At 36.7% G+C, this 27742-nt stretch overlaps 1 protein-coding gene and 1 pseudogene across 1 annotated transcript in view; both read right to left on the bottom strand.

The window, feature by feature from the left end:
- Positions 1 to 27196, bottom strand: part of MRPL3 (mitochondrial ribosomal protein L3) — a 52730-nt gene extending 25534 nt beyond the window's left edge. Inside the window, exons 1-6 of the mRNA XM_037844879.1 lie at positions 26973 to 27196; positions 25761 to 25945; positions 24641 to 24732; positions 21196 to 21294; positions 5488 to 5587; positions 2718 to 2778 (exon numbers count right to left, since the gene is read on the bottom strand). Coding sequence (XP_037700807.1) covers positions 2718 to 2778; positions 5488 to 5587; positions 21196 to 21294; positions 24641 to 24732; positions 25761 to 25945; positions 26973 to 27064 — 629 coding nt within the window. The 5' untranslated portion in view covers positions 27065 to 27196. The remainder of the gene's footprint in view (positions 1 to 2717; positions 2779 to 5487; positions 5588 to 21195; positions 21295 to 24640; positions 24733 to 25760; positions 25946 to 26972) is intronic.
- LOC119540985 lies at positions 8870 to 9517 on the bottom strand (annotated as a pseudogene).
- Positions 27197 to 27742: the final 546 nt, after the last annotated feature.

The following is a 27742-nucleotide window of genomic DNA, read 5'->3' as shown; positions in this document are numbered from 1 at the left end:
TGATGGGGGGGATGATTTGGGTGTTTTTTCTTTATTTTTTATTCTTATTTTTATTCTTTCTGGTGTAAGGAAAATGTTCAAAAATAGATTGGGTTGATGAATGCACAACTATATGATGATACTGTGAACAGCTGATTGTACACCATGGATGATTCTATGATATGTGAATATATCTCAATAAAACTGAATTTAAAAAAAAAAGTACCCACCTGGCTTTTTAATCACTTTTAAGCAATAGGTAACAATACTTCTTTACAAATTTTGATATTTTAATGAAAGAGCAAGTGCTGCACATATATGCATACACACACTCCAGAATCCAGTGAAGGCAGTGGCAAGGAGAAGTGGCAGCAGCCACTAGGACCTATACAGTTGAGGATTCAATGCTGCATCCAGAGGGAATCCAAATCAGTACACATGGAAAGGACAAAGAGTCCCATAGATTTACAAGCACTTAAAGACATATTGGGGCCATAATAACATGCATACTACAAGAAAGAGCTGTAGTCAGTCACTGGAAATGCTTAGTGTAAGGTCAAATAAAGTCCAAATCACTCTGATCTCAGGCAATTCCATGTGATGGTATGCATACCAGAGCACAGTGCCCACATGTGCAGGGCAACCTCCTCACTATTCAACAGTGAAAGTCAGAGTACTGTACCACAGCCCACACAATAGTGGGGTTCTTGTCAACTGAATATTCTCCCTGGTGTGCTCTTTTTAACTCCAGGGCTAGTTTTTCTCTTAGCGCTTATCAGCTATCTGGTTCTGAGGCTGACCCATGGCCTTAAATAGTTTTTTTTTTTTCTAGGAACACCACCTAAAATTAAATAAAATAAAAAAGGAAACCCTTTCCTTTTTCACTCTGTACTTCCAGGCAGAAAGATGAAGTTTTAAAAATAAACTTTTAAGAAACCAAAGAAAACCAACAGGAGCATACAAGATTAAAGCATTTCAGAACACAAGCACCTGGAAAGCTACGCTGTAATCTAAGTTAGCCACAGTTCTAGCCACAAGGGCATCCGCTAGAGGCCTCTGACTGCATAGCTTCTCAGAGTATCTGATATACCCTGTAAAATGGTCAACAGAATTCACACATCATCAACTGTGTGTGAATTAACAAGTATTTTATTATATGCAATATTTTATTATTTACAGTATTTTATTATATACAATAATTAATTCAGAAATTAGTAAGCAAAATAATCTGTTTAAAACACATACACAATTTCCCAGTTAGTCAAACCAAAGATTTACAGCTCCAATATTTAGAGTATATGATATGGGAAGGCAAAACAAATAGTTACCAAGAAATCAGTAACTTCAGAGATTCTAGTAACCAGGGATGAGTCCTCAACACTCAGGAAGCACAAACAGAAAAAGGGAGAGTTCAAAAGCTCTCTAAAGAGAACATCCACTCTACTGCCAATCTAACCCATTCCATTTCCAAATAGCTTCCTAAGAGCAAAGGCATACAGCAGCTGTTTTGGATGGCCCATATTTTAAACTAGGCAATAACAGTGTGGAAATGAAGAATATATCTGACTGACTGTGTTAAGAAACTGATGCTGGCATTCATCTGGCTTCTTTAGATAAAAGCTGCTTTGGCTCAGTCATCACCTGTGGATCACTGTTTATTTTCAAAGGGTTCCCAGTCAGAATATCCCTGGAACACAAGCTGCAGTGTCATGTGACAAAAAGGAGAAAACTGAAGCACAAAAGGAATTGAAATCATTATCTATGTCCAGAGAACAAAAATAAAACAGGTAAGAGCTGATATTTGGAGTTTTGTTTAGCCTAGGTCATGGATTTCAATAACCTATACTGAAAAATTTCTACATAAACATATCTAAGGGCTTGGTTGATTCATTTCTTAGTGAGGTAACCTCAATTTTTAAAAAACTACTTCTCTAAGATTGCAATGTTTTTTGGAAATCATCTGGCTAGTACTAAACTATCCTAAGCCACTTGAAACAGAAAGTAAGACATTAAAACTCCATGCTACCAAAAATACCACTACACAGTCTAAATATGATTCAAAGTCAGCATTTTTGTTAGAGTGACAACTAAGTGTTAATTTCTACCAAAACTGAACCCTTGTTTAAGTATAAAAAAATTTTTTTTTGCTTTTATGGGAGAAGTCTCACTTATACAGTACTGAGGCAGAATGTCATGCTATTAAAGCTTAAGGTATGAAGCTATTTCTCCTTCCAAGCACCTGATAGGCTTTTAACACAGATACAAAGAAGTTTTAGAGTTACTTTAAGGGAAACTTAAATGCATCAACTGCTGTCACAAATAGTACAAAATGTTTTCTACTTTAACTGTTTCTTAGAATTGGAAAGAAAAGCCAATTATTAGATTATCCAACAATCTCAATATTGTTTATGTATATTTCATCAAAATGTAGCTTTTGCTCTTCAAAAAAGAAGTGTGCCCAACCCACAAAGAACCTGAGCAATGTGACCTTTTCTTTAGCCCCATTTCAAGAAGCACACATCTCAGTTTCAAAGCCATAACCTTATGTGAACTCTTCACGTACAACCAATTCTGACCAATTTTTAAACTGCTGCACTCAGTAACATTAAAAACAAGAATTATGAATAACAGTTATTTATCCTTTATTTCCTGACCTGAAAGACTGTACTTCCCTCACTGTTGTTTATTAATATATAAAGAAAATAAACAGGAAAAGAAAACCTGCTATGCAGACCTACGTTTTAGCTGTAACATCCACATACTGTCCTGGGCGAAAGTGAGCAGCATAAAGAGGAGTACCTTTAGGAGGAGAATGGAAAAAGTCAATAGGAAGTTTGCCAGCTCAGAAACAACTTTACTAAATGTAAACTACATCCAGGAAGCCTTCTAACTATCAGATTTCAAAATGGTAGGAGATTCTCTTCTGCAAGTATAAATATTAGAAACATCCAAACAATGAAACTGTTTGATAAATGGTTTTTAATTGACTATGCATGGGCTGAAGAACAATGTGCCCCAGTATGAGGCACACAGTGCTGGAGTGACCTCCTGGAGCGCGGAGGACTGACAGCCGGTGTCTGCACAGAGGCCAAAGTGGTTTTGCTGGTAAATGCATGAGTTTGATGATTCCTGGTTGTTTTGGTGAATAACAACGTATTACATTAAAAGACATTTTCTATTTCATATAAGAAAAACAATCCAAGAGAATGACTCAAAAAATGGGGGGGAGGTGGGGGGTAGATCAAATCCTTTTTTTCTTATTGGAAATAAATATCCAAATATTGGAAATTGAATTATTTGAACACAGATCCCTTGTATGCTGGGTTATGATTATGGCATATATAATATGAATATAAAGACCATATATATCAGTTTGTTGGTGGACTGGTTATTGTTCCAATAAAATATAATTATCCTAGCATGTGACCAGATAATTACAATTGCAAGGACCTGCCATGATAGATCCTCTTAATCTTATATGGTAATGTTCTCTAAAATAGTTGCATGTAAATCAAATCTTACTTTAAATGCACTTGGGAAACACTTTATTTAAAATAATTTTGTGATAAATCAAAGCCATTCATAATATTTATATAAATTTGGAATTAACAACATTTATTAGATCTATTTAATTTGGCAACATGAATAGGACACTTACAATATACACAGTTATGAATAGAAATGTATAAGACCTGGCCCCTGACCTCAAGAAATGTGTTATCTAGATGAAGAATCAATGTTAACATCAAATAAGAGATTTTTTTAAAAACAGGGACACCAGTGTTGGAGAGATGTAATTATTTTTTGTTTGTTTAATACAGGCAATAAAGTATTGTAGTTTCCTTTAAGGTGAGACCTAACCTGGGTAAGTATGGGCAAAGAAAACTCTGTTCAGAAAAAAACGGGTGATTCCCTATGTGGGACATGACTCTCAAGGGTGTAAGTCTCCCTGGCAAAGTGGGACATGACTCCCAGGGATGAGCAGCATCATGGGATTGAGAATGCCTTCTTGACCAAAAGGGGGAAAGGAAATGAAACAAAATAAAGTTTCAGTGGCTGAGAGATTTCAAATGGAGTTGAGAGGTCATTCTGGAGGTTATTCTTATGCAGTATATAGATATTCCTTTAAGTTTCTAGTGTATTAGAACTGCTAGAATACTTGAAACTGTTGAATTGTAATCCAGTAGACTTGATTATTGATAATGATTGTATAACTATATAGTTTTTATTGTGTGACCGTGTGATTGTGAAAACCCTGTGACTGACACTCCCATCATCCGCTGTATGGGAAGATGAGTAATAAAGACCCTAAAACCGCCCCCGCCACCATCACCAACAGGGTTGGATAAGGGGTATGGGATGTTTTGTGTGTTCTTTTTTATTTTTCTTTTTTCCTTTTTTGAGTAATGAAAATGTTCTAAAATTGACTGTGGCGATGAATGCGCAACTATATGACGACACAAAGAGCCACTGACTGTATACTTTGGATGGATTATATGGTGTATGAATATATCTCAATAAAATTGTATTTAAAAAAATAATTAAAATTTTTTTTAAAAAAAAGGGGGATTAATTTAAAAGTGGCTGCATTTCTGTGACGTTGAACAAGCTGAAATTGTGGATATTTGACCATTTCTGACCCAGGAAAACAACATTTAATATTGCCTGACCTACAGCAAAAAATGTAGTCTCAATTAATTTACCTTTATTCTAAACATGTATAATGGGTCTAAGAAAGTTAGATATGGGAACAATATCAAAGAGAATATTTAAAATTAGTTCAGAAAAAACTTTCTATACAACCAAATATTAGAAATATCCCTTTATATTTATATTATGAATCATTCTAATATATAATGACCCTAAAGACCTCTACCAGTGATAATACTTTGCTAGCTTAATTCTATTTACTTTTACCTTCAAGCTGCAAAGTTTGCACTTCAAAAAACTTTTAATTTGTTTATATCAGAATTGACCCTCTGTAACCCCAATTAATAAGGCCTATTGCAATTGTATTCTACTTGAAGAAATTCAGTTCATTCCCTGTTTTAGGTAAATATTTTGGAATATTTAAGTACAGATCTTTACATTGAGGTGCCACAGTCAGTCAGGCTCCCATTTCAGGTTATATTTTTTCAAGTTCTATCTAAATGAGGGTCTAGCTACTCTTCACTTAATAGAATGCCAGTCTGCAAACAGAGAATTTTGAATTTTAAAGTTAGTATGCTTATTTAGGAATGGCTTTTCCAAATGTGAAACTTGCTACATAAAAAAAAAAAAAAAGTTCCTCCCCCTCTCATGGAAAACAAAGAGTTCTCTCCAGCTTTTTCCACTTAAAAAAGAAAAAGAATTGTTTGTCCCTAGTGATTAAATCAGATACGGTTTTACATTTAAAAATAAATGTTTGGGACTTTGTATTTTGGATTCAGTTTCATTGAAAGGGCTGACATTAAACAAATCACATATTTGGGTATTTTTACCTCCCTCCTCTCCCCGACCTCAGATTACCTGGCTTAATTATAGCGTTATCTGTCACATGAAAGATTTTAATTTTCTGTTTTGGCGGCAATCCAAGTTCTCGGTAAAATTCCAATATGGATTCAGATTTCTAGAGAAAAAGCAACACATATAAATAACACATTAAACAGCAAAAGTGGAGTTTAATGCATAGAGATGTAAACCAAGTTATCAACGCCCCAGGAAACAAATCAAAGAGCACCCTGTTCCTATTGAAGGTATGGGAGATTTTTATCTCTAATCCATTATACTTCTATGAACAAATAACTTTCACTGCTTAGGATTCAAGCTTTGTTCAGTGTCTCAAACACAGTACACTGAGAAAGACTTATTCTATAGGTAAAGAAAAACAGTTGTGCTCATATTTGAATTTTGAATGGTATAAATATTTTTAAGAACCTTAAAAATATTTATACCATTGCTACAATAAGCTCTCTTTCAGGAAATTATCTGAAAGAATTATTCTGAAACATGGACAAGATTTACACTCAAAAATGTTCACAGAATTATTTTGCTGTTCTGAAATTTTATAATACTCTTTTAAGGGGTTATAAATATCATACATTTTTACAGCAGAAAACATATAGAAGTACAAGAAAAAAAATCACCTAGAAATAGCACTGCTTTTAAAGCTGTATAAAATCATACCCTTAAAAAACTATTTGGAATTATATATATATAAGGCTTTAAATTCTTTTCTCCTCACACTTCAATGTATCACAATTTTTCCCTATGTCATTAACTATTCTTCCAAAACACTACTTGTCAGAGCTATGTATTTCATATTAGAGCTATTCCTACATTTTTTTTTTTTAGCTAGTCTTTTATTGTTGAACATTTACACAAAAGTGGTGGATCACATCTTGACCTTTTTTTGCCTTGTTTACCTCAAGCACCTCAAAGCCCAGAACTCCGAAGATATTTCTCATTCCAGGGACTCACCTCCTTACAGCCCTATAGATCCCCTAATCCAACCCAATCTCCCATCCCTTACCAACCCCCAAGACTTTCCCTGTGTCCTTTGAGAACAGGAGTGCCTACAGCAGAATCCCCTGCTCCAATTAAACCTGATCTCTACTGAGAACGATGATTCCCCAGTAGCTCTCTCAAAGGAAGGTTAATTTTCTCACACACATCACTCAGCTGAGGTGCAGTAGGTATACCCCTCATTCTTGCTGCTTCAGGATCGCTGCCCTCGTTCTAAAAGCCTCAGCTCCTCTGAAGTTAATGCCATTAGACTTCAATACCTGCTACCCGTTTTTGCCAATATCCCCATTCTTCGTGCATCTGGCTCGCTATCACTCTCTTAGCATTACTCCAGTATCATGTCGTAAATCTTGGTGATTTCAGTATCACATTGCTTGATCCTTCCCATCTCCTGCCCTCTCAATTCTCTGACTTCCTCATTTCCAATGATTTTGTCCTTTCCACCCCACCTTAGCCACCTACTTCTATGGTCATATCCTAGAATCTATTTTTTTTTTAAATTCATTTTTATTGAGATATATTCATGTATCATACAGTCATCCGTGGTGGACAATCAACTGTTTATAGAGTACCATCATACAGATGTGCATTCATCACCCCAATCTATTTTTTGAACATTTTCCTTATACCAGAAAAAGTAAAAATAAGAATAAAAATAAAAAAGAACACCCAAATCATCCCCCTCTTCCCACCCTATTTTCATTTAGTTTTTGTCCCCATTTTTCTGCTCATCCACCCATACACTGGATAATGGGAGTGTGGTCTACAAGGCTTTCACAATCACACTGTCACCCCTTGTAAGTTACATTGTTATACAATCGTCTTCAAGAGTCAAGGCTACTGGGTCGCAGTTTGATAGTTTCAGGTATTTACTTCTAGCTATTCCAACACATTAAACCTCAAAAGGGTTACCTAGAATCTATTTTTTTTAATAATTTTATATTATAAAATTAAAATTCAAATTTTAAATTAAAGCATAATATTTATGGAACCAATTTTCAATGTATTAAAGTTGTACAATTTTAAACCTAGCTTTTCTTGTGTCTTAAAATTCAGCATTAAAAATTTCTTATTCTATTTATAAATCTGGCAATTTTTTGTGTGTAAAATAAGAACAATTACTTACACTTGTTCTAAAATTTAGTGTTCAGTTATCTCATAACCTAGAATCTATTCTAATTGTACCCTCTTCAAAATCTGAAGCTCAAGTATCCCTCTTTCTTTTCTTTCCAAATCCTACAATTCTTTGAGTAGGGCCTATCATCCACTGACTCTATTACCTTTTCTTTAATCATTTCCTCACTGCCTTCGTTACCTGGCTTAGCCATGGTCCTTCATTATAATTATACCCTTGCATAGCCTTTCAACTTCCTTGTCCTCTTTGTGCAAAAGCCCAACCCTGGGAAATCCAACCTTCTGCCTACTCTGCACCTGCAGCCAGGCAGCCAGAAGAAAACATTGAAGATCATATTTAAATATACAACCACAAACTTTAAAGAGGGTCCTAAATGTGGCCTGGCCAACCTACATTTCCCTGGTTAAATCCCTCTCCCACTCTCCAAGACAACTATGTCACATCCTCTCCTAAAACCTCTAGCACTACTGCTTCCTGCTCACTTTGAGCTGACCACATTGCTTCTTATATCACTGAAAAATAGAAGAATCAAAGTTCTCCAAGTGCTTATTACCATATCTATCAAATTGCCTGCATCAGCACTCATAAACTATAACATCCCACTCCTACTCCAAGTTGCATGTGACACGCACCCACAGAGTTTTTAGAAAATGCCACTGCCAAGGGCCCTCTGCTTGGAGGCTGTAACTTCACTGGTCTGGGGTGGCAGCCAGGCATTGGCATTTTTTTTTAAGTACCCCATATTATTCCAATGTGAAGATGGGCAGGGACTCATGTTGACAGATGAACTGTCCATATCCTTATTAAAAGTTGAACCCTTCATTTGTCTACTGGTTCCCATCTTCCTCTTACCTACTCAATGGTTTTGCTTCTGAAGTTGCCCCACTGTCTTCTGAGAGAAGGGAGTGGGGCATCCATTTCCCTCTTTCTACTGGCATTTTCCTATCAGTATACAAGCATGTTGCAATAGCTTACATATGAAAATAAAACTCTCATGTCCTCCTTCAGCTAATTTTTCTGTTCCCTTTTAGAATGCTCCTTAAAAGACTTGTTGAGTCCATTTCCTCTCCTCCCATTTTTTTTTAAAGAAAATTTATTTGTACCTTTAGAGTAGAAATGGGTAAATGCATACATTTGTCCAAACACTGTGTTTATGAAATAGATTCTCATACCACATTCTTCTCAATATAGGCTTTTTTGCTGAAATATTACCCCTGGATTTTCTAAATCCAGCCCACATGAATGCCTCTGTTACTCTGTTTTGGCCTTCACAGCCTCCACTCTCGGATAAGCTTTGTTTTCAAAGTTCAGGTTGTTAAAGACTTTGGCAGACTTCTATCCCTCAATAACCATCAAGATTCATCTGTCACCATCAGGGCAATCATTTTATAGCTGATCTTTACTAAGATCTTGTTCTTTGTAGCATAAACATCTCAAACAAAGTGATCTCTGGGATTTCAACTTCATTTTGAAATGACCTGATCTTCCTTTCCCAAACTGTAGGTTGGTGTAATGCCTTATCTGTGGCTGTAGGAGTGGGATGAAGCTTTTTGACTTTCCTGTGGTTTGATGCAAAATCCATTTGTTCTCTCCAACTCAGTGAGCCTTAAAGATGAGAAAGTATCTCTTTCACATAATCTAAAACAACTTCCTGCCACCAGGCACAGACTGCATAGGCTACCCATGGCCACCTTCTCTGCTAACCAGCACAGTCCCGTGAGGTGGGTGGGAGAAAGAAAAGCAGATGCACTCAAAAATGTCACCCATTCTCTCTTGAACCCACTTTAATCAGGTACTTTCAGTCCCTAATACTCCACTGGAAAGTACTTGTCAATGATCTCCACGTGGTCAAATAGACTGGTCAATATTCATATTAGATCAGCAATGTTTAACACAGATGACCACTCTCTCTGTGAAAGACTGCTTTCACTTGACTTGCACCACTACTCTCTAGGTTCTCTAATATGCTAATCACCCCACATTTCTAACTTCAATCTGAATTCTATTCTGAACTACAAATTCTTATTACTAATTGCCAACTCAGTATCTCTGCTTCAGTATTTCAAGCTTAACCATGTCTAAAATTGAACTTAACTTCTCCCCAAACCTGCTTTATTCTGGTCTTCCAAATCGCAATAAATGGAACTCCATACTTCCTGTTATTTAGGTCAAAGGTCTTAGTCGCCCTTGATTCAACTCTTTCTCACATTCCATGTCCAATCCATCATAATTCCTGTAGGCTCTACTTAAAAAATATTTGCAGATGACATTATTATCTACATAGAAAATCCCCAGGAATCTACAAAAAAACTCCTAGAACTAAAAGGTTAAGTTCAGCAAGGCCACATGATTTAAGATCAACATACAAAAAAATCAATGTCATTTCTATATACTGTTATCCTTTCCACATTGTGGCTTTCCCCATCGTAGTTTCGATATATCATGGGGTGGCATAAGAAATTAAATGGGAATTTTTTGGGAGTTTTGCAGAAGCTGCCATTAGGGTGTTAATGAGTCGATCCTAAGGCATATCTAGAAAAAAAGAGAAGGAAATCTGCAAAGCCACTGCTGCAGCTACAACAACTGCAAAGCATGGGCATCTCTTTCACGTAGAAAATGCAACATTCTTCTAGGTGCAGGACTGTTATATAAAAGGCATTCTGGTAGACTCTGGCATCATACAAGAAAAGGCTGAGTCCTTATATGATTCCCTAAAGGAAAATGAAGGTGAATGGCCTACTCTATGGATTTTGGGGCCAGCAAAAGCTGGTTTGAAAATTAAAAAAAAAAAAAGTTTAGCCTATGCAATGTAAAAGTAACAAGAGAGGCAGCATCTGCTGGTCAAGAGGCAGCTAGGGAGTTTCCTGAAACCCTGGAAGAAAAAAAAGTTGCAGCAATTTTCCAAATTGTGGGGGTGCTGAGCCCCTAAACCCCATGATGTGGAAGGGATAACTGTAGTAACAATGACTATGTCAACACCGAAATTAAAAATACACTACCATTTAAAATTGCTCAAAAACAGGCACTACTTAGGAATAATCTAACAAAACATGTACAAGACCTGGGTGCTGAAAACTACAAAAGGCTGATAAAAAAAAACATACAGTCCACATTGACCGCTTTTTACCACCCTACCCCAATCCATACTATCGTCTTTTGTCTGGATTGTTTCAATAGACTCCTAACTGGACTCCTAGCTTCCACACTCCTCACTCCCCATTCTTTTCTCCATTCAGAGGTTGACATGTTCCTTTTAAATCTCAAGCTACAACATGTCTCTATACGTCTCTCCACCTCAGGCAGAATGAAATCCTAAGCCTTTACCATGATCTACAAGATCCACTCCCCACTCACTCTGCTTCAGGTACAGTGTACTCCTTACTGGTTCAAGAACATATCAAACTCCCAGTCAAGAGCTTTATAAACACTGTTCCCTTTGCCTGGAATGTTTTTATGCTGGATTTTTGCATGACTCACTCCCTTATTACATTCATGTCTACATCTAAATATAACTTACCTTTCCTAATTATCTAAAAAACACTTCTTGTCACTTTTTGTCACCGGCAATCCCCTCAGTTTACTTTATTATTCTTCAAAGTACTTATCTCCCTCTGACAGAATACACATTTTTAATTGTTTTGTCTTCTATGCAACAATCTTCCATATTACCCCAGTCCCATCAAAACACAAGCTTCCCAAGAGCAGGGACTTTTTTTATTTACTTATCTCCAGCTCCTGGTAGGTTCCACTATCTGATCTGCCCCTCCCACTCCTGCCTTGTTTTCTGCTATTATAAATACCATCACAGTCATTAACTTTAACTATGAAACTCTATGGACATGTTGATTTTCTTACACTAATGTCCTGAGTCTTTTACTTTTTTTGAATTCTTAAGACTCTCGATATAGGCTACTGAAGTACTTGCCTAAAAGGTAGTAACATTTTATACTCCTGGAGAGAAGTGTGCCCCTTTCATGAGAATATAACCAACACACGTGCATCTTACTGCTGTTCCCTCTCCCTCAGTGTTCCCTTTAACCATAAATGAAGCACCTGCAGAACCTCAAAGGGCCACAGTGCTCTGTGCGTGCCTACCTGCCTCTGCCCATTCTACTCTCTTGGTCTGTAGTATCCTCTCCACCCTATCACCCCAAAGTGCACTAAAAATCTGCTGAATAAATGTCTCCAGTCCTACCTCCAGGGATATGTCCTGTCTAGAACCCTACCCAGGCAGTCCTGCCAGAGCAGATTATTCCTTAATTTATACTAACCCTAGTTTCCACATATATCTCAATTATTGTCCACATTACCTTAAACTTACCTACTTATGTATCTGCCTGCTGGCCTTTGAGGACCTAGATGTTTTCATTCACCTGTCTCTAACTTTAGAGCCCAGCACTGTGGCAAGCCAGACACTGCACAAGTGGGCTAAATGAATGGTGAAAAGAAACAGAAGATGGAAGACGGGAAAAAATAGACACCTCTATAATTCATACTTGGAAACTTCAATATACCACTCTCATCAACAGAAAGAACATCTGGACAGATTAAGGAAACAGAGAACATGAATAATAAGATAAATGAACAAGGCCTAAAAGACATATATAGAGCACTGCATCTTAAAACTGCAGGATATACATTTTTCTCAAGTGCCCATGGATCATTCTGCAGTTGTGCTGGTTTGAAGCTGTTATGTACCCAAGTAAAGGCCATGTTCTTTTAATCCATTCCCATAGGTGCAGACCTACTGTGGGTGGGACCTTTTGATTAGGTTGTTTCAATTAAGATGTGACCCACCCAATTCAAGGTGAGTCTTAATCCTTTTACTGAAGAGGATGCAAGACAGAAAAAAGCTGAGAGCTTAGAGAGAAACACCCAGACTGCCTGGAGAGAAAAAATCCTGAAGATGCTAAGACAGGACCCACAGACACTCAAAGAGGAGGCCACTGGAACCAGAAGCTGAAAGCAACGAGACCTGGGAGTGAAGGAGCAGCAGACGCCAGCCATATGCCTTGCTATCTGACAAAGGAACACCGGATGCCAGCAGCCATTCTTCAGAGTCCAGGTATCAACCGTTGATGCCTTAATTGGGACATTTTCATGGCCTTAGAACTGTAAATTTGTAAACTAATAAATCCCCACTGTAAAAGCCAACCCATTTCTGGTATACTGTATTTGGCAGCTTTAGCAAACTGAAACACCAGGAGAGACCAAATGTTGGATCACAAAACAAGTTTTAATACATTTAAAAAGACTGGAATTATACCTCCAGCACTTTCTCTGACCATAATGGAATGAAGCTGGAAATCAACAAGCAGAGAAAGGGAAAACTCAGAAATATATGGATGTTAATCAGCATACTCAAACAATCAGTGGGTCAAAGAAGAAATTGCAAGAAAAATCAGTAAATATCTCAAGATGAATGAAAACAAGAACACAACATACCAAAACTTACAGGATGCAGCAAAGGCAGTGTTGAGAGGGAAATTTATAAACATCCACATTAAATAAGAAGAGCTAAAATCAAAGACCTAACTACACACCTGGAGAAACTAGAAAAAGAACAGTAAACTAATCCCAAAGCAAGCAGAAGGAAAGAAATAACAAAGATTAGAGCAGAAATAAATGAAACTGAGAATAAAAAATAGAATTAACAAAACCAGAAGTTGGTTCTTTGAGAGGATCAATAAAATTGACAGACCCTTAGTAGACTAACAAAGAACAAAAGAGAAGATGTAAACAAACAAAATGAGAAATTTGAGGGGGAACATTACTACTGACACCACAGAAATAAAAAGGATCATAAGAGGATACTATTACCAACTGTATGCTAACAAACTAGACAACCTGGATGAAATGGTCAAATACTCCTAGAAACACATGAACAACCTATACTGACTCTAAAAGAAAGTGGAGATCTCTACAGACCAATTACAAGTAAACAGATTCAGTCAGTCATCAAAACCCTCCCCCCCAAAAAAAAGCCCAGGACTAGATGGCTTCACAAGTGAATTCTACCAAGCATTCCAAGAATGCCAGTCCTGTTCAAACTCTTCCGAGAACTGAAGAGGAAAGAACACTACCTAACTCATTCTATGAAGCCAAAATCACTCTAATACCAACTCCAGATTAAAAAAAAAAAAGAAAAATTGAAGACCAATCTCTCCAATGAATATAGATGCAAAATACTCAGCAAAATTCTTGCAAATAGAACCCAACAGCACATTAAAAAAATTACACATCATGATCAGGTGGGTTTTATCCCAGGTATACAAGGGCGGTTCAACATAAGAAAATCAATTAATGAAACACACAACATTACAAAATGAAAGGGAAAAACCACCTGATCATTTTGACTGACGCAGAAAAGGTATCTGACAAAATCCAGCATCCTTTCTTGATAAGAACACTTCAAAAGATAGGAATAGAAGAAAACTTCCTCAACCTGATAAAAGGCATATATGAAAAACCCACAGTTACCATCATACTCAGTGGTGAAAGATGGAGAACTTTTCTCCAAAATCTGGAACAAGACAAAGATTCCTACTGTCACTGGTGTTATTCAACATTATGCTGGAAGTTCTTGCTAGAGCAGATAGGCAAGAAAAAGAAATAAAAGGCATCCAATTAGAAAGGAAGAAGTAAAACTTTCACTATTTGTAGATGACATGATCCTATATAGAAAGTCCTGAAAAATCTGCCATAAAACTACTACAGCTAATAAATGAGCACAGCAAAGTGGCATGGTACAAGATCAACATGCAAAATCAGTAGTGTTTCTACACATCAGTAAAGAGTGTAGAAGAAAAAAATTCCATTTACAGTAGCAACTAAAAGAATCAAATATCTAGGAATAAATTTAACCAAGGATATAAAGGATATATACACAGAAAACGATGAAATATTGCTAAAAGAAATCAAAGACCACCCAAATACGTGAAAGGACATTCTGTGTTCATGGATTAGAAGACTAAATATCATTCAGATGTCAATTCTACCCAAATTGATTTACAGATTCAATGCAATCTCAACCAAAATTTCAACAGCCTACTATGACGAAATGGAAAACCCAATTATCAAATTTATTTGGAAGGGTAAGGGGAATAGCCAGAAACATCTTGAAAAAGAACAAAGTTGAAAGACTCACAATTCCTGACTTTAATGCATATTACAAAGCTACTGTGGTCAAAACAGCATGGTATTGGTATAAAGATAGATCTATTTATCAGTGGAATCAAATTGAAGTTCAGAAATAGACCCTCACATCTACGGCTAACTGATTTTTGACAAGATTGCCAACTGGGACAGAATAGTCTCTTCATCAAATAGTCATGGAAGAACTGGTTATCCATATGCAAAAGAATGAAAGAGGACCACCCTACCTCACACCATATACAAAAACTAACTCAAAATGGATGAAAGACCTTCATATAACAACCAGAACCATGAAACTCCTAGAAAAAAACGTAGGGAAAGCACAAGCAACAAAAGAAAGAATACATAAATAGGACCTTCTCAACATTAAAAACCTTTGTGCCTGAAAGGACTTTGTCATGAAAGTGAAGAGACAATGTACTCATTGGGAGAAAATATTTGGAAACCAGATATCTGATAAGAGTTTAATATCCAGAATACATAAAGAAATCCTACAATCAAAAATAAAAAGACAAACAACTGAATTAAAGAATGGATAAAAGACTTGAATAGACCTTTCTCCAAAGAGGATATACAAATGGCTAAAAAGCACATGAAAAGATGCTATTCGGGAAATGTAAATCAAAAGCAACAAGGAGATATCATTTCACACCCAGTAGAATAGCTACTGTTAAAAAAAAAAAAGAAAAGAAAATTGTAAGTGTTGGAGAAGAACACTTATTCATTGCTAGTGGGAATGTAAAATGGTGTAGCTAAGTACAGAATTACTATATGACCTGGCAATCCTGCTATGAGGTAAATACACAGAAGACTTAAAAGTAGGGACTTGAACACATATTTGCACCCTGACGTTCACAGTGGCATTATGCACAACTGCCATAAGATGGAAGAAACCCAAGCATCCATCAGCCGATAAATGGATAAATAAAATGTGTATATACATACAATGGAGTATTACTCAGCAGTAAAAAGGAATGAAGTTCTGAAGAATCCGACAGCATGGATGAACTCTGAGGATGCTATGCTGAATGAAATAGGCCAGACACAAAAGGAAAATATTGTATGATCTCACTGATATGTACTAACCATAACAAGCAAACTCAAAGAGTTAGGATCTAGAGTTTAGGTTACTAGGGGATAGACTGGTATTAGAGTATGGGTAGTTGATGCTTAATTTGTACAGAATTTCTATTTAGGTTGATTGTAAAGGTTTGGAAATGGATGTTGGTGATGGTAGAACAATATTGTGAGTGTAACTAACAACACTAAATTATATAGGTGAATGCGGTTAAAAGGAGAAACTTTAGGTTATATATGTTACTAGAATAAAAATTAAAAGATAAAACATAGAACTGATTAACACAGAGAACCCTATTATTGATGATGGACTATAGTAAAGAATACACGTATAATAATGTTCATTCATGAATTACAACAAATATAGGACACTAATACAAGGTATTAATAATAGGGTGGTTGTGGTAGTTTAGAACTGTGTGTATTCCAGAAAATCACATTCTTAATGCTAATCTATTCCTGTGTGTGCAAGCCTACTGTAAGTAGGACCTTTTGATTAGGTTACTTCAGTTAAGGCATGGCCCAGGGTAAGTCTTAATCCTTCTTCTGGAGTACCTTATAAATGGGATGAAGACAGAGCCAGAGAGCAAGCGAGCATCTGTGAGAGCAAGCAAGCAAGCCAGGGAAGCAAGAAGGTGAAAGTAATGAAATGTAGAAGAGAAGGAAGAGACCAGGAGATGCCACTATATGCCTTGCCATGTGACAGAGGCATCCAGGATAGCTGGCAGCTGGTCTTCAGGAAGAAAGCATTGTCTTGATGATGCCCTGATTTGGATATTTTCATGGCTTCAAAACTGTAAGCTAATAAATTCCCATAGTTAAAATCCAACCCATGCCCTGGTATCTACTTGAGCAGCTTAGCAAACTAAAACAGTGGTATATGGGGAAAAAATATGCCTAACATAAAGTATGGATGATAGTTAACAGTAATATTTTAATAAACTTTCATCAATTGTAACAAAAGTAACTACTGTTTAAAAAAAGTACAATGAAAAAAAGTGCTATCACCAATTGTAACAAATGTTCCACACTAATGTAAAGGGTTGATGGTGGGGTGGTGTATAGGAATCCTGTATTTTATGCATGATTGTTCCGTAAACTCACAACTTCTCTAATAAAATAAATTTTTAAAAAAAGCAAGAATAGCAGCAAGTGAAAACCCTTTTCAACTCAAGATGATACTGATGATGAACTGATAATAAAGCATCTTTCCCCCAAATTCCAATGGAATGTCTGCATGGCCAGACTTATTTACAGAATACATTTGAATACTCAGCAAACTTCTGCCACTTGGTAATATCAGTTTAAATGTGAAATGTTAGTGCCCCTTTATAACTTATTTATTAGTTAACTAACTTTAGTCAAACACGAAATTGAGTGGCATTGGCCTGTAAGCACAGAACTCTAATTTTTGGATCAGTTCACACCCCAATATGAATTTTCCTGAGTCCTTCCAGTGGGTCCCTGCAACTTACGAAAGACTGTTCTGTTCCTCATGGAGTTCCCTCAAGAAGCAACCCTTCCCTTGAAAAGAGTGATAACATAAATTTATTCTTGTCATTTTCTATGGTTTCACATCCCAAATGCTGAATTCAAGACTAGTAGTCAACACTCCTCCTATCAAGGCCCCTGCTTTTATTTTCAGTCATACATCCTTCTTCCATAATAAAAGCAAACATGTAAATTTCCATTTAAAAATGTGGTTCCTTAAAATTATTTTCCTGATTATATATCAAATTCAGATTTACTAAATTTTGGAACATATTTCAATTTTATTTTCAACATTCACATACTCCACTTCTGTGCTTTTAAAAAGCATATTATTTTATTGATATCAGCTTTTAAGGATGTCATGAGGCTTCTGGGAAAATCCTTAGACCAATAAACATCTCAACCTAAGTAACTACAGACTGAGACAAAAAGAACCAAGGTAACACATATTTCTTGATTATCTTCCAATTTCATTAAAGTTAAATACTTTTTTTCTTTTAAAAATAAAAAATTATAAAACTAATTAGGCATTAGTCATGAGAAAAACCAAATCCTTAAGTTGAGCTGAAACGAGCAGCAGTGTAACAGTGGTGTTTTTTTTTTAAAACTTCCAAGTAAATGATTTCAAAAGGCAATTTTAATGATTGACAGCAGCGTCACACTTGGATAATCCCATGTATGAGGTTGCAGTTTTTTTCCCTCTTCAAAGTTCTCTGCAATTACCCTTCTCACAATGAAAATGATTCTCTGTTAGTAAGATGAATTGATTTGATCAACTTTTAAGGCCACTTAACTTTCTTATTAAAAAGACTATGTACCCTACATGTTTGTTATTTATAATAAGCTACAAAAATAGCAAAAGCAAAGCAGTCTAATTTTTTGGAGGCATAAATTCTTTACAGATTAAAAAAAATAACATTTCTAGTCCTAACACAAATAAAACTGATGCAATCTATTTATTGTATAGTGGTTAACAACTTGATGTTTTATATTCATAGATCTAATTAAAAACCAAACAAATCAAACCAAACCCAAACACCTTTATAATCAATCTATTTGCAGTTCCCTTGAGGGCTACAATATGAAAGAGGAAGTTTGTACTCTTTTAGTTTTGAAAATCTATTTCCTTTCCAAACAAAAAATACTTTACTTATAAACAAAGAATTCTAAAACCTGATTTTCAAATCCTATTCTGAACAAAGGTAATTTATAGATGAAAGCTTTGTCTTAATATTGTACCAAATGTCCTTCTGGTGCTATAAAATTTATATCTTGAAGAAATCGCATAAGAAAGTCCTTTGTAGTGCTTTCTATACTAGAGAAGTAAATCATTTCTAAGTTTATGTAAGTTAAGTAAATCAAAATCCACCACAACATAAGAATACAGCATCAAATCACCTTGCTGTGCTGTACATTCATTGGAGGCAACCAAGTTCAAAATACACGGACCACAGTTCAAAAGTACAGCGCTATCACCTGTAATACTTTAATTATCAGTATTGTATTACTTATACTAACACTGTTAGTGTTGTCATGAAATTTTTACTTATAACACATCTTCATCACAAAGTAAAATGGACTAAATTAAAATGAGTTCCCAACTAAGGTTTTTTGAACTTTTTTTTTTTTTTTTTTGAGGACTGAAATATTTAGAGTACAAATGTGACAGATTTTTACAACTGGAGGAGAATTTTACAGACCATCAAGTCTAATTCCTTGTTTTTACAGGTAAGGAAATGGATGTCTGAAGAGATTGAGTCAAGCGTAGCTAATGGTAGAAAATCAGGGTTACAACTCAGCTCTTCTGACCCCTCATCCACTGTTTGTTCCACTATCCCTTATTTCTGAGGAAGCAGTGGTCATAGATCTGAATGGATTCTCCCAACGTGATACTTGATTTACATATATCAAGGCCTTAAAGTCATGAATTTGCAAAACTGATAATGAAAATGAAGATGATGGTGCTAATCATTACAAAATACACAAGAATATCAGTTAGAAAACAGAGGCATCTGTCAAACCAAAGAATTATTCACATGAAGGCTTAAACATTTTTACACCCTTAAAAAAACAAACATTTGAAATTTTTAAAAAAGTTTCCCTAAGCATCTCATGTGCTCTTAATTACTGCAGAATTATTTGAACCTTGAATTTTTTACAATAAACTGTCAAGAATTAATAGAACAGCTATTATCACAAAGCTTTAATGAAAAATAAATAGACTATCCTAACATAATATGCAAAAATAGCTAACTTCTTTAACACAAAACAGGTGCGTTTAATAGGACTCAAGTGATTTCAACCACCACCTATTCATGGAAACCTTTCACATCAATATTTCCCACTATTTACAGGACAACTCCACCAGGATTTTCTGTAAATACCTCAAATACCTTCCAAAGCTTCCCTTTCCCTGTCTTTATGCCAGGTGACTGCACCAGCACCGGCACTGACCCAATTGCTTAGCTGGAAATCACGCCACGCCTGCGTCTTCTCTCTAAACACAACGAGCCCGCCACTTCCTTTATGAAAACCTGCGACTTTCAATTCCAATGCAGTTCTCTTGGTTCAGAATGCTTTTGTCAACTCTTCCCTACTTGCCTAAAATAACTTCATAAATGCCCACTCAGTAATCAGATTCTTTTAAATTTGGTTAACCAAAATAACAATTTGACCACATTATACTGCCCTGGTTAAAGAACAGAAGGATCCTCAGAATCTAAAGGATAAAGTCCAAACTCTTCATTATGATATAAAGGCCCTTTGTACCCCACCCTGACAAATTCACCTTTACCACCTTTTCCTATTGGTCCCACACTGCACACTAAGGTCCAGCCACATCACACTTGTCTTCCCAAGCTTCCCAAGGGCTACCTCTTACCAGTGGGTGGCTCTGAATGAGTTACATAACCTCTTTAAGCCTCAGAAGCTGAAAAGGTTATATAAAGATAGCAAATGTAAAAGGCCTAAGACTTATGTGCCCAGCTTGCTAACAAGTGCTTGATAAAAGTTAATTATGATGAGGAAACAGTGGGTACACAATAAACATTAACTGAACAAATTAAATGCTAGTTTTAAATTGGAGAGTATGGGTTATATCCTAATTTTCATTTCATAAACAACTTACAATGAAAAAAAGCTTACCTTATATGCTATATAAGCAATATGTTACAGTAAACCTAAAGATATTTTAATGCCCATTAGCCCAAACCATTGCTATTCTTAGAAAAGTTTCTGTTTTAGTCATCATCAGAGGATATTAATTACGCAGATTTTTCAAATTTAAACTAAAAATTTAGGATTCTATTAGTATCCTATTTGGGAAAAAATGTTGTATTTAAATAAAATCTAATTTTGGTTCATATACAGCTTTCTCCCAAGTACCAAAAGCTCCTTCCAGTATACACAGAATTCATCCTCACATGCTGTTGGTGACAAGTGTTGAGAATATTTTCCATTAGGAAGAAAGAAAAATTAAACATAAAACAACAAAATAACCAAATAGCTACCAACCACTGAGTGTCAGCTACATATGAGGCACATTTGAAAAACCTCATTCATTCTCACAACAAATTTACTAGATAAATAGTTTTTGTATCCCCATTGTACAGATGGGTAAACACCAAGGCTTAGAGAGTGAAGTTACAGCTAGTTTAAGGGGTGGCACTGGAATAAACTCAAAGTCTCTTGGACTCCTGAGCTCGATGGCTCTGCTGGACTGCCTCCCCCAAACTATATAATTTATCTCAAGGACATGTACAAGTTTGTGGCTTTGGAATACTCTCAAAACATAAAAGAATTCAGACTTGAAACTAATGAAATGTACTATTCTAGGAATGAAAATATGACCTTACATAGAAACGTGATACAGTTTTTCCTCCTACAGTTAGGGCTGCCGTTTTTCCATTATAGTTTTCCTTCGGAGTGTATTTTAGGACATGACAGTCTTGTACCTAAAAAAAACACAAAACACACACACACACATAAAAACCTAAGTATGTGTCAAAGTTCATTTTAACATTACATCCCAGCCACACTGAGTTCCTACGCCAATCAGGAATTCCCTAAAGTTCCTTACCTCATCATTTCTCTACCACCAACCACAATCTTAAAATACATACACAAACCTTTAAAAAAATGGTCAAACACAATACATTCAGAAAACTACATAAAACACAAATAAATAACAAAATGAATATTTATAAAGAAAATACCCATGTAACCATTACTCAGGTCAAAAAGCAAAATCCCAGATGCCTCTTCCCAATTTGTATCCCTTGTCCCCCGCCTTTTACCTTAAAGCAGTGGTTTCAAAGTGTGGTCCCTGGAAGCCGCATCGGCATCAACTGGGAACTTGGTTAAAAAATACAGATTCTCAGGCCCCAACCCAGGCCAAATGAATTAGAATCTCTATGTTTTACAAGTTCTCTAGGTGATTCTGATGCTCACTATAAAGTTTGAGACCCACTGCCTTAGAGATAACCACTACTCTTGACATTTATGATAATTATTTATTTACCTACTTTTCTTTACTACCTTTGAAAGCACTGTCTAATAACGTACTTTAATGTTGTCTGATTAGAACTTTATATAAATAAAATCAAATAGCAATACTCTTCCATGTCTTACTTCTTTCACTCAACACTGTATTTGTAAGTTTCATCCACATTGTCATGTGTATGTTCATTTTCATTGTTGTACAGTATTTCATTATGTGAATACACCACAATTTATTTACCCATTCTACTGTTGATGGACATCTGGGTTATTTCCAGTTTTGGGGGTAATAAAAGTGATGATGCTCTAAATGTTGTTGTACATGTATCCTGGTGCACACCTGTTCAAGTTTCTCTAGTAATATTCAGGAGTGGAACTGCTAGACCACAAGGTTCACCCATTTCAACTTTACCAGATAATGCTAAACTATTTTCTGAAGTGACTGTATCAATTACAATCCACCAGCCCAACCTGAAGGTTCCCAAAGTTCCTTAGCATTCTCAAACCATAGTCTTATACTTGATCATTCAGAATCAGTAAAAACTTATTAAGGACTTGTAGGCTCTGTGCCTGTTAGTACACTAAGGACTTATGTGCATGAACCTTCATTTTTTTTTTTTAAATTCAGTTTTATTGAGATATATTCACATACCCTACAATCATCCACAGTATACAGTCAATTGTTCACAGTACCATCACATAGTTGTGCATTCATCACCAAAATCAATTTTTGTACATTTTCATTACTCCAAAAATAAAATAAAATAAAATAAAATAAAATTTTTAAAAAATGAAAAAAAATTAAAAAAAAATAACAATACAAGTAAAGAATACCCAAAACATCCCATCCCCTATCCCCTCCTTTTATTTTTTGCTTTTTGTCCCCATTTTTCTACTCATCTTTCCACATACTAGATAAAAGGACTGTTAGCCACAAGGTTTTCACAATCGCACAGTCACACTGTGTAAGCTACATAGTTATACAGTCATCTTAAAGAATCAAGGCTACTGGGTTGCAGTTCAACAGTTTCAGGTATTTCCTTCTAGCTATTCCAATACACTAAAAACTAAAAAGGGATATCATATAATGCATAAGAATAACCTCCAGAATGACCTCTCGACTCTATTTGAAATTTTTGAGCCACTGAAACTTTATTTTGTTTCACTGCTCTTCCCCCTTTTGATCAAGAAATCTTTCTCAGTCCCATGATGCCGGGTCCAGGTTCATCCCCGGGAGTCATGTCCCACGATGCCAGGGAGATTTACACCCCTGGGAATCACGTCCCATGTAGGGGGGAAAGCACTGAGTTTACCTGCAGAGTAGGCTTGGAGACAGAGGCCACATCTGAGCAACAAAAGAGGTCCTCTGGGAGTGACTCTTAGGCACAATTATAAGTAGGCTTAGCCTCTACTGCAACGGAGAGCTTCATAAGGCAAGCCCCAAGATCGAGGGCTTGGCCTTCTAAATTGGTAGCCCCCATTGCTTGTGAGAGTATCAGTAATTCTTCAGGTGGGGAAGTTCAATATTTCCACATTTTCCACTAGTCCCTCAGAGGGGCTTTGCAAATACATTTTTATTTTCTTCTCAAATTACTTTGGGATGTTTGAGGTTTCACACTAACCTATGCAAACCAACTAGATCTCACTCCCTATTCAAAGTTCCATGTATTTACGGTGCTTGAGTAAACTGACCGTATAAGTTAAATTATCTGCTGTGCTACAGAAAACATAGATTCTGCACCAAATAAACATATCTTCCTTTGGTCTCACACAAAATTTGAAGTTTTAAAACACAGTGAATATTGTCCTTTACCCTTTAGTTTGACTCGCCTTAGTCCTAACCAGATCTGCTTCATTCGTATCTCTAATTGAATTCTGAACTCTGTCAGCTTTTTTAACAGTTGCTATATGGGATAATACTGACATTCACAACTGCCAAACTCTAGCTCTGAGTCTCAGGTGTTACACAGACACTTGAAGTTCCAGGGACAGACCAGGTTATACACAAAGAGGTGAGCTTGTTTTAATCATCACCTCCTGTCTAATGGGCATATGAAGATCAGGCTCCAAAGATTAACTGAGTTGTCCAAAGTGATTTGAGGAGTGATGGTCTCCTAACTTTATCAGTGATCCTTCTATAATAATGAAAAAGACAAAAGTATCTAATATTTATTGGACATTTACCACTGTTCTAAATGCTTGACAATTATCATCTTGTGCAAACCTCACAATAACCTTTTGAGGTAGGTCATATTTACTATTATTATCTTTTAAGATAAGGCACAGGGCTCCAAATGGCATAGCTAGTCAGTGGCAAAACCAGGATTTGAACTCAGTTATTCTGGCCTCAGAGACCAAATTCTTAACCACTAGAGTATAACTCATCTCAGTTAAAATGCTGCCTCCCTAGACAAAAGTGTTATATTCTAATAGTTACCTAAGATATCAAAATTATAATTTAGAGTTGAAAAACTCCATAAATGAAAATAAGTTAGGACTGAGATTTCTGAGAATATGAATTAAAATGGAGAGCTATGAGAAGCTAGGTTATAACTTTTTTACTCATTGCCTCACTTATCCAAAGACTAGTATCAATAAAGCCACTATTCACGCAAGAGGTGGAGCATTCACTGAAACAGTCAGAAGTAAAGTTCTTTAATATCATTTATGCTCAACATTTCCTTCTATTTCACCAAACAGCTGCCATGTTTCAGAATACAAATATTGCCCATTAAGATTTATTTTGCATAAATAGATGTTGGCACACATACAGATCCTTTATAACATCTGTTCCTTTCTTACCTGAAGTAATGTGACCACATGCTCTTTTCCATCCTTGGTCCATAAAGGCATCATGCCCAGCTTCAGTGCAATAAGGCCAACTCGAGAGGAACCTGGCAATTAAAACCAAATCAATGTCAACACAATCTTCATTAACATTTCCCAACATAACACAACATTCTCCTAAAATGTGGTTTCAAACACAAGCAGCAGGCTGATAAGAAACAATGCTAATATAACCTAGAGTAAAACACAACGTTTCTTACAGATACAAGTGTCCTGAACCATGCCATGCCTGGTATAATTAATTATCTTGGTGCTCAATAAATATTTGTAAAAAAAATGATTATGAGAGATCTGTATACAACAAAGAAAATAGATACTGATATATTCCAGTTTTAAAATGATAATAGAAGGCATGATAAATTCATAATTATGCTTTCCTAGTATCAGTTCATCTCCAACTCATTAACTAGAAAACATCATTCAAATTCTAAGAAATTAATTGGTGCTATAGGGATGCTACAAGTAGATATGTTGCTAAAATTTATTAGCCTCCACCATAACACTTAGATTTGCTGCATAAATTGGTAAAGATGCTCCACTAAGACCTTTTGGCTACTATAAAATCCAACTGTCAATATAAACCCAGTGCAGAGACAACACACTGGACAGAAGAGGACTTACTCTTCTTGGTCTGACCACACATGGGAGTTGAGCACCCTGCTAGGCTTAAAGAACTGATTCTGGGTTATGCCGGGAAAATCTGGAGTAACAGAACATCTCAACCAAAAACATTTCCTCAACATATAATGATTTAGATCATATTCTGTATGATCTATTTTATATTCCTTTTTATATGAAGGAATTGAAAACATATGCCAAATGATTCTTTCATCTATAATCAGCTTCTTGAGGAGGCCTTTTTTTTTTTTTTTTTTTTTAATTATCAGACATTTACTAACAGTAGACTAGGAAGCTGGAACAAAACTTGCAAACCAAACCACAATGAAACAGACACACTTAAACATAAGAAGGAAGTTCAAGAGATGATAAATTTATCAGGAAGTCACTAATTTTTGAATGTGCCCAGCCACACAGTCATTAGGAGATGAGAAGTCCTGAAATACAAAATAACTACCTGGTTCCCAAGGATGTATAGGCCAGGGTTCATCTTTCAGAGGACAAAGTTTACTTGCTAATTGGGCTTTATTTTCATCAGAGACCAATTGCTTAATAAATGGAACATTTTCTTCAGAAAGATGCTCATCCCACCAAGTGCAACTCTTGCCATGGAGACTTCTAATGAAGAGCCAGATGTTTGTTCTGTAAAAATAAAAACAAAACAAAAACCACAACTAAGAAGGTTCTCCCATTTAATGTAGAGGACTCAAGCCACAGGAGTTGGAAAGTGTAGTCAGGGCCTTAGGAAAGGGTACAGATTCTGTGCTTGTCCTTTCCCAACATTCCTTGTGATAATGCCAGGGCTCATATTTTAACTATGAACGGTTAACCTGGAGGAAAAGTTTACCTTGTCCTCTGGAATAATCAGATTCCTAAAAGAGTACAACCTACTTAAGCACATGAAAAACTGACCCATTACAGTTTGAGCTTCAACAGTTGTATTTCCAGTGGAGTTGGCAGAATGTGGCACACTGATCTCTCTCTGATAAAGTCACCTCTTCCCTGCAGCAATATTGTTTAGGTTAAGAGAGAGAGACGCAGAAACTGTTTTGTGGAAAGTTAAAACATCCACAAAAGACATCTCCACCTCTTAGTATCCAGCTCTCACCAGCTGAACACACCAAGAAAGCCCTTAGAAGGTGAAGGTCAAATGTATAATTCTTGCACCAAGGGTAAGAAAAGAAGTAAAACTTCCTGCAGTCCTGACCCCACTTTTACAGTCAGACTCAGGTTGGAGTCCCAGTCGTCCATTCATTAGTTGAGTGACCGGGGGCCAAGTTACTTCTTCTCTCTAAGCCTCAGTGATAGTAAAGAATACCCATAGTATGTGCAAGAGTGATGATAGTAATTTGCTCACTTGAGGGCTACGTGCAGCAAGGCGCCTGATACATTTATCAGAGGGTCTAGTACTTAGCACATGCTCACTGATTGGAAGGTAACATTATTATTTTTGTTGGTAATGTTCGCTGCTAGTCGCTAATTCCTAAGCATAAATACAAACAAAACAAAACAAAAATCACCCCATTCAATTCCTTACAGGGCACCTCCTCACTCTCTGTGCCCCGGGTCTAGACAGAATCACTCCCTCCTCCGCTCAGGGCAGTTCTCCGGCAAAGGCACGCCATTGCCCAAGGCTGCAGTAGTGCAGGGTCCGCACCCCCACACCCACCTGTTCCTAGAGCCCCGGGCAGAAGCCGGGACGCCCGCACTGCAGCCCAGCGCCTGGGCGCCGGTCTGCGCCAGCAGCCTCCAGCCCCGCATGGCGTGGCCGGGGAGGGTACAGCCCCCAGCACCTCCGGGCGCCGCCGCCGCTCTGCTTTCAGGGTATCCCTACGCGGCCGCCCTGCGGAATCTGTCGCTCCGACTGTCGGCAGATGTCCTCCACGACGGAAAGAGAGCTTCTGGAGTCACTTCCGGTCCGTTTTGCAATACGCTCCGGGCACTCAAGTCAGCCCCGGAACTAAAGTTCCAATTCCGTAATAGTCCTTCTTTGCGTGGATCCGAGTGGGGGTAGGGAGGGCAAGGACTGACTCTCTTCTCCAGTGGTTGGGAAAAGGGATGTTCGGGGTTTAAACTTTAGAAGAATGAGGAGAACTAGGGACAGGCTGCCTAAAGAAGCAAAATCACTTCCAGGAAAGGAAATCACTTTTAAATAGTGACTACTGTGGGGCAGGACATTGTGCTAAGCGGCGCTTGAAGTCATTTTATATTGATGAGTTAATCTTTGCAACAGTCCTGAAAGGAAGTTGCTGTATTTATTTTACAAATGAAGGGACACACTAAGACTCTGGGTGCTTGTTCAAGATCACACATCTGGTAAGTGGGCAGAGTCAAGATTTGAATTAATCCTGAATAAGGGCTGCCCACCACATTTCTTCACAAGAAAGTTCCTTATTTTCATGAGCTGACTCATGGAAGAAACACCTGTTCCTTCTTCTT

The sequence above is a fragment of the Choloepus didactylus genome, chromosome 1, assembly GCF_015220235.1.
Source record: "Choloepus didactylus isolate mChoDid1 chromosome 1, mChoDid1.pri, whole genome shotgun sequence".
Taxonomy (NCBI): Eukaryota; Metazoa; Chordata; class Mammalia; order Pilosa; family Megalonychidae; genus Choloepus; species Choloepus didactylus.
The sequence above is the reverse complement of the archived record's forward strand: the minus strand, read 5'-3'. Positions and strand labels throughout refer to the sequence as shown.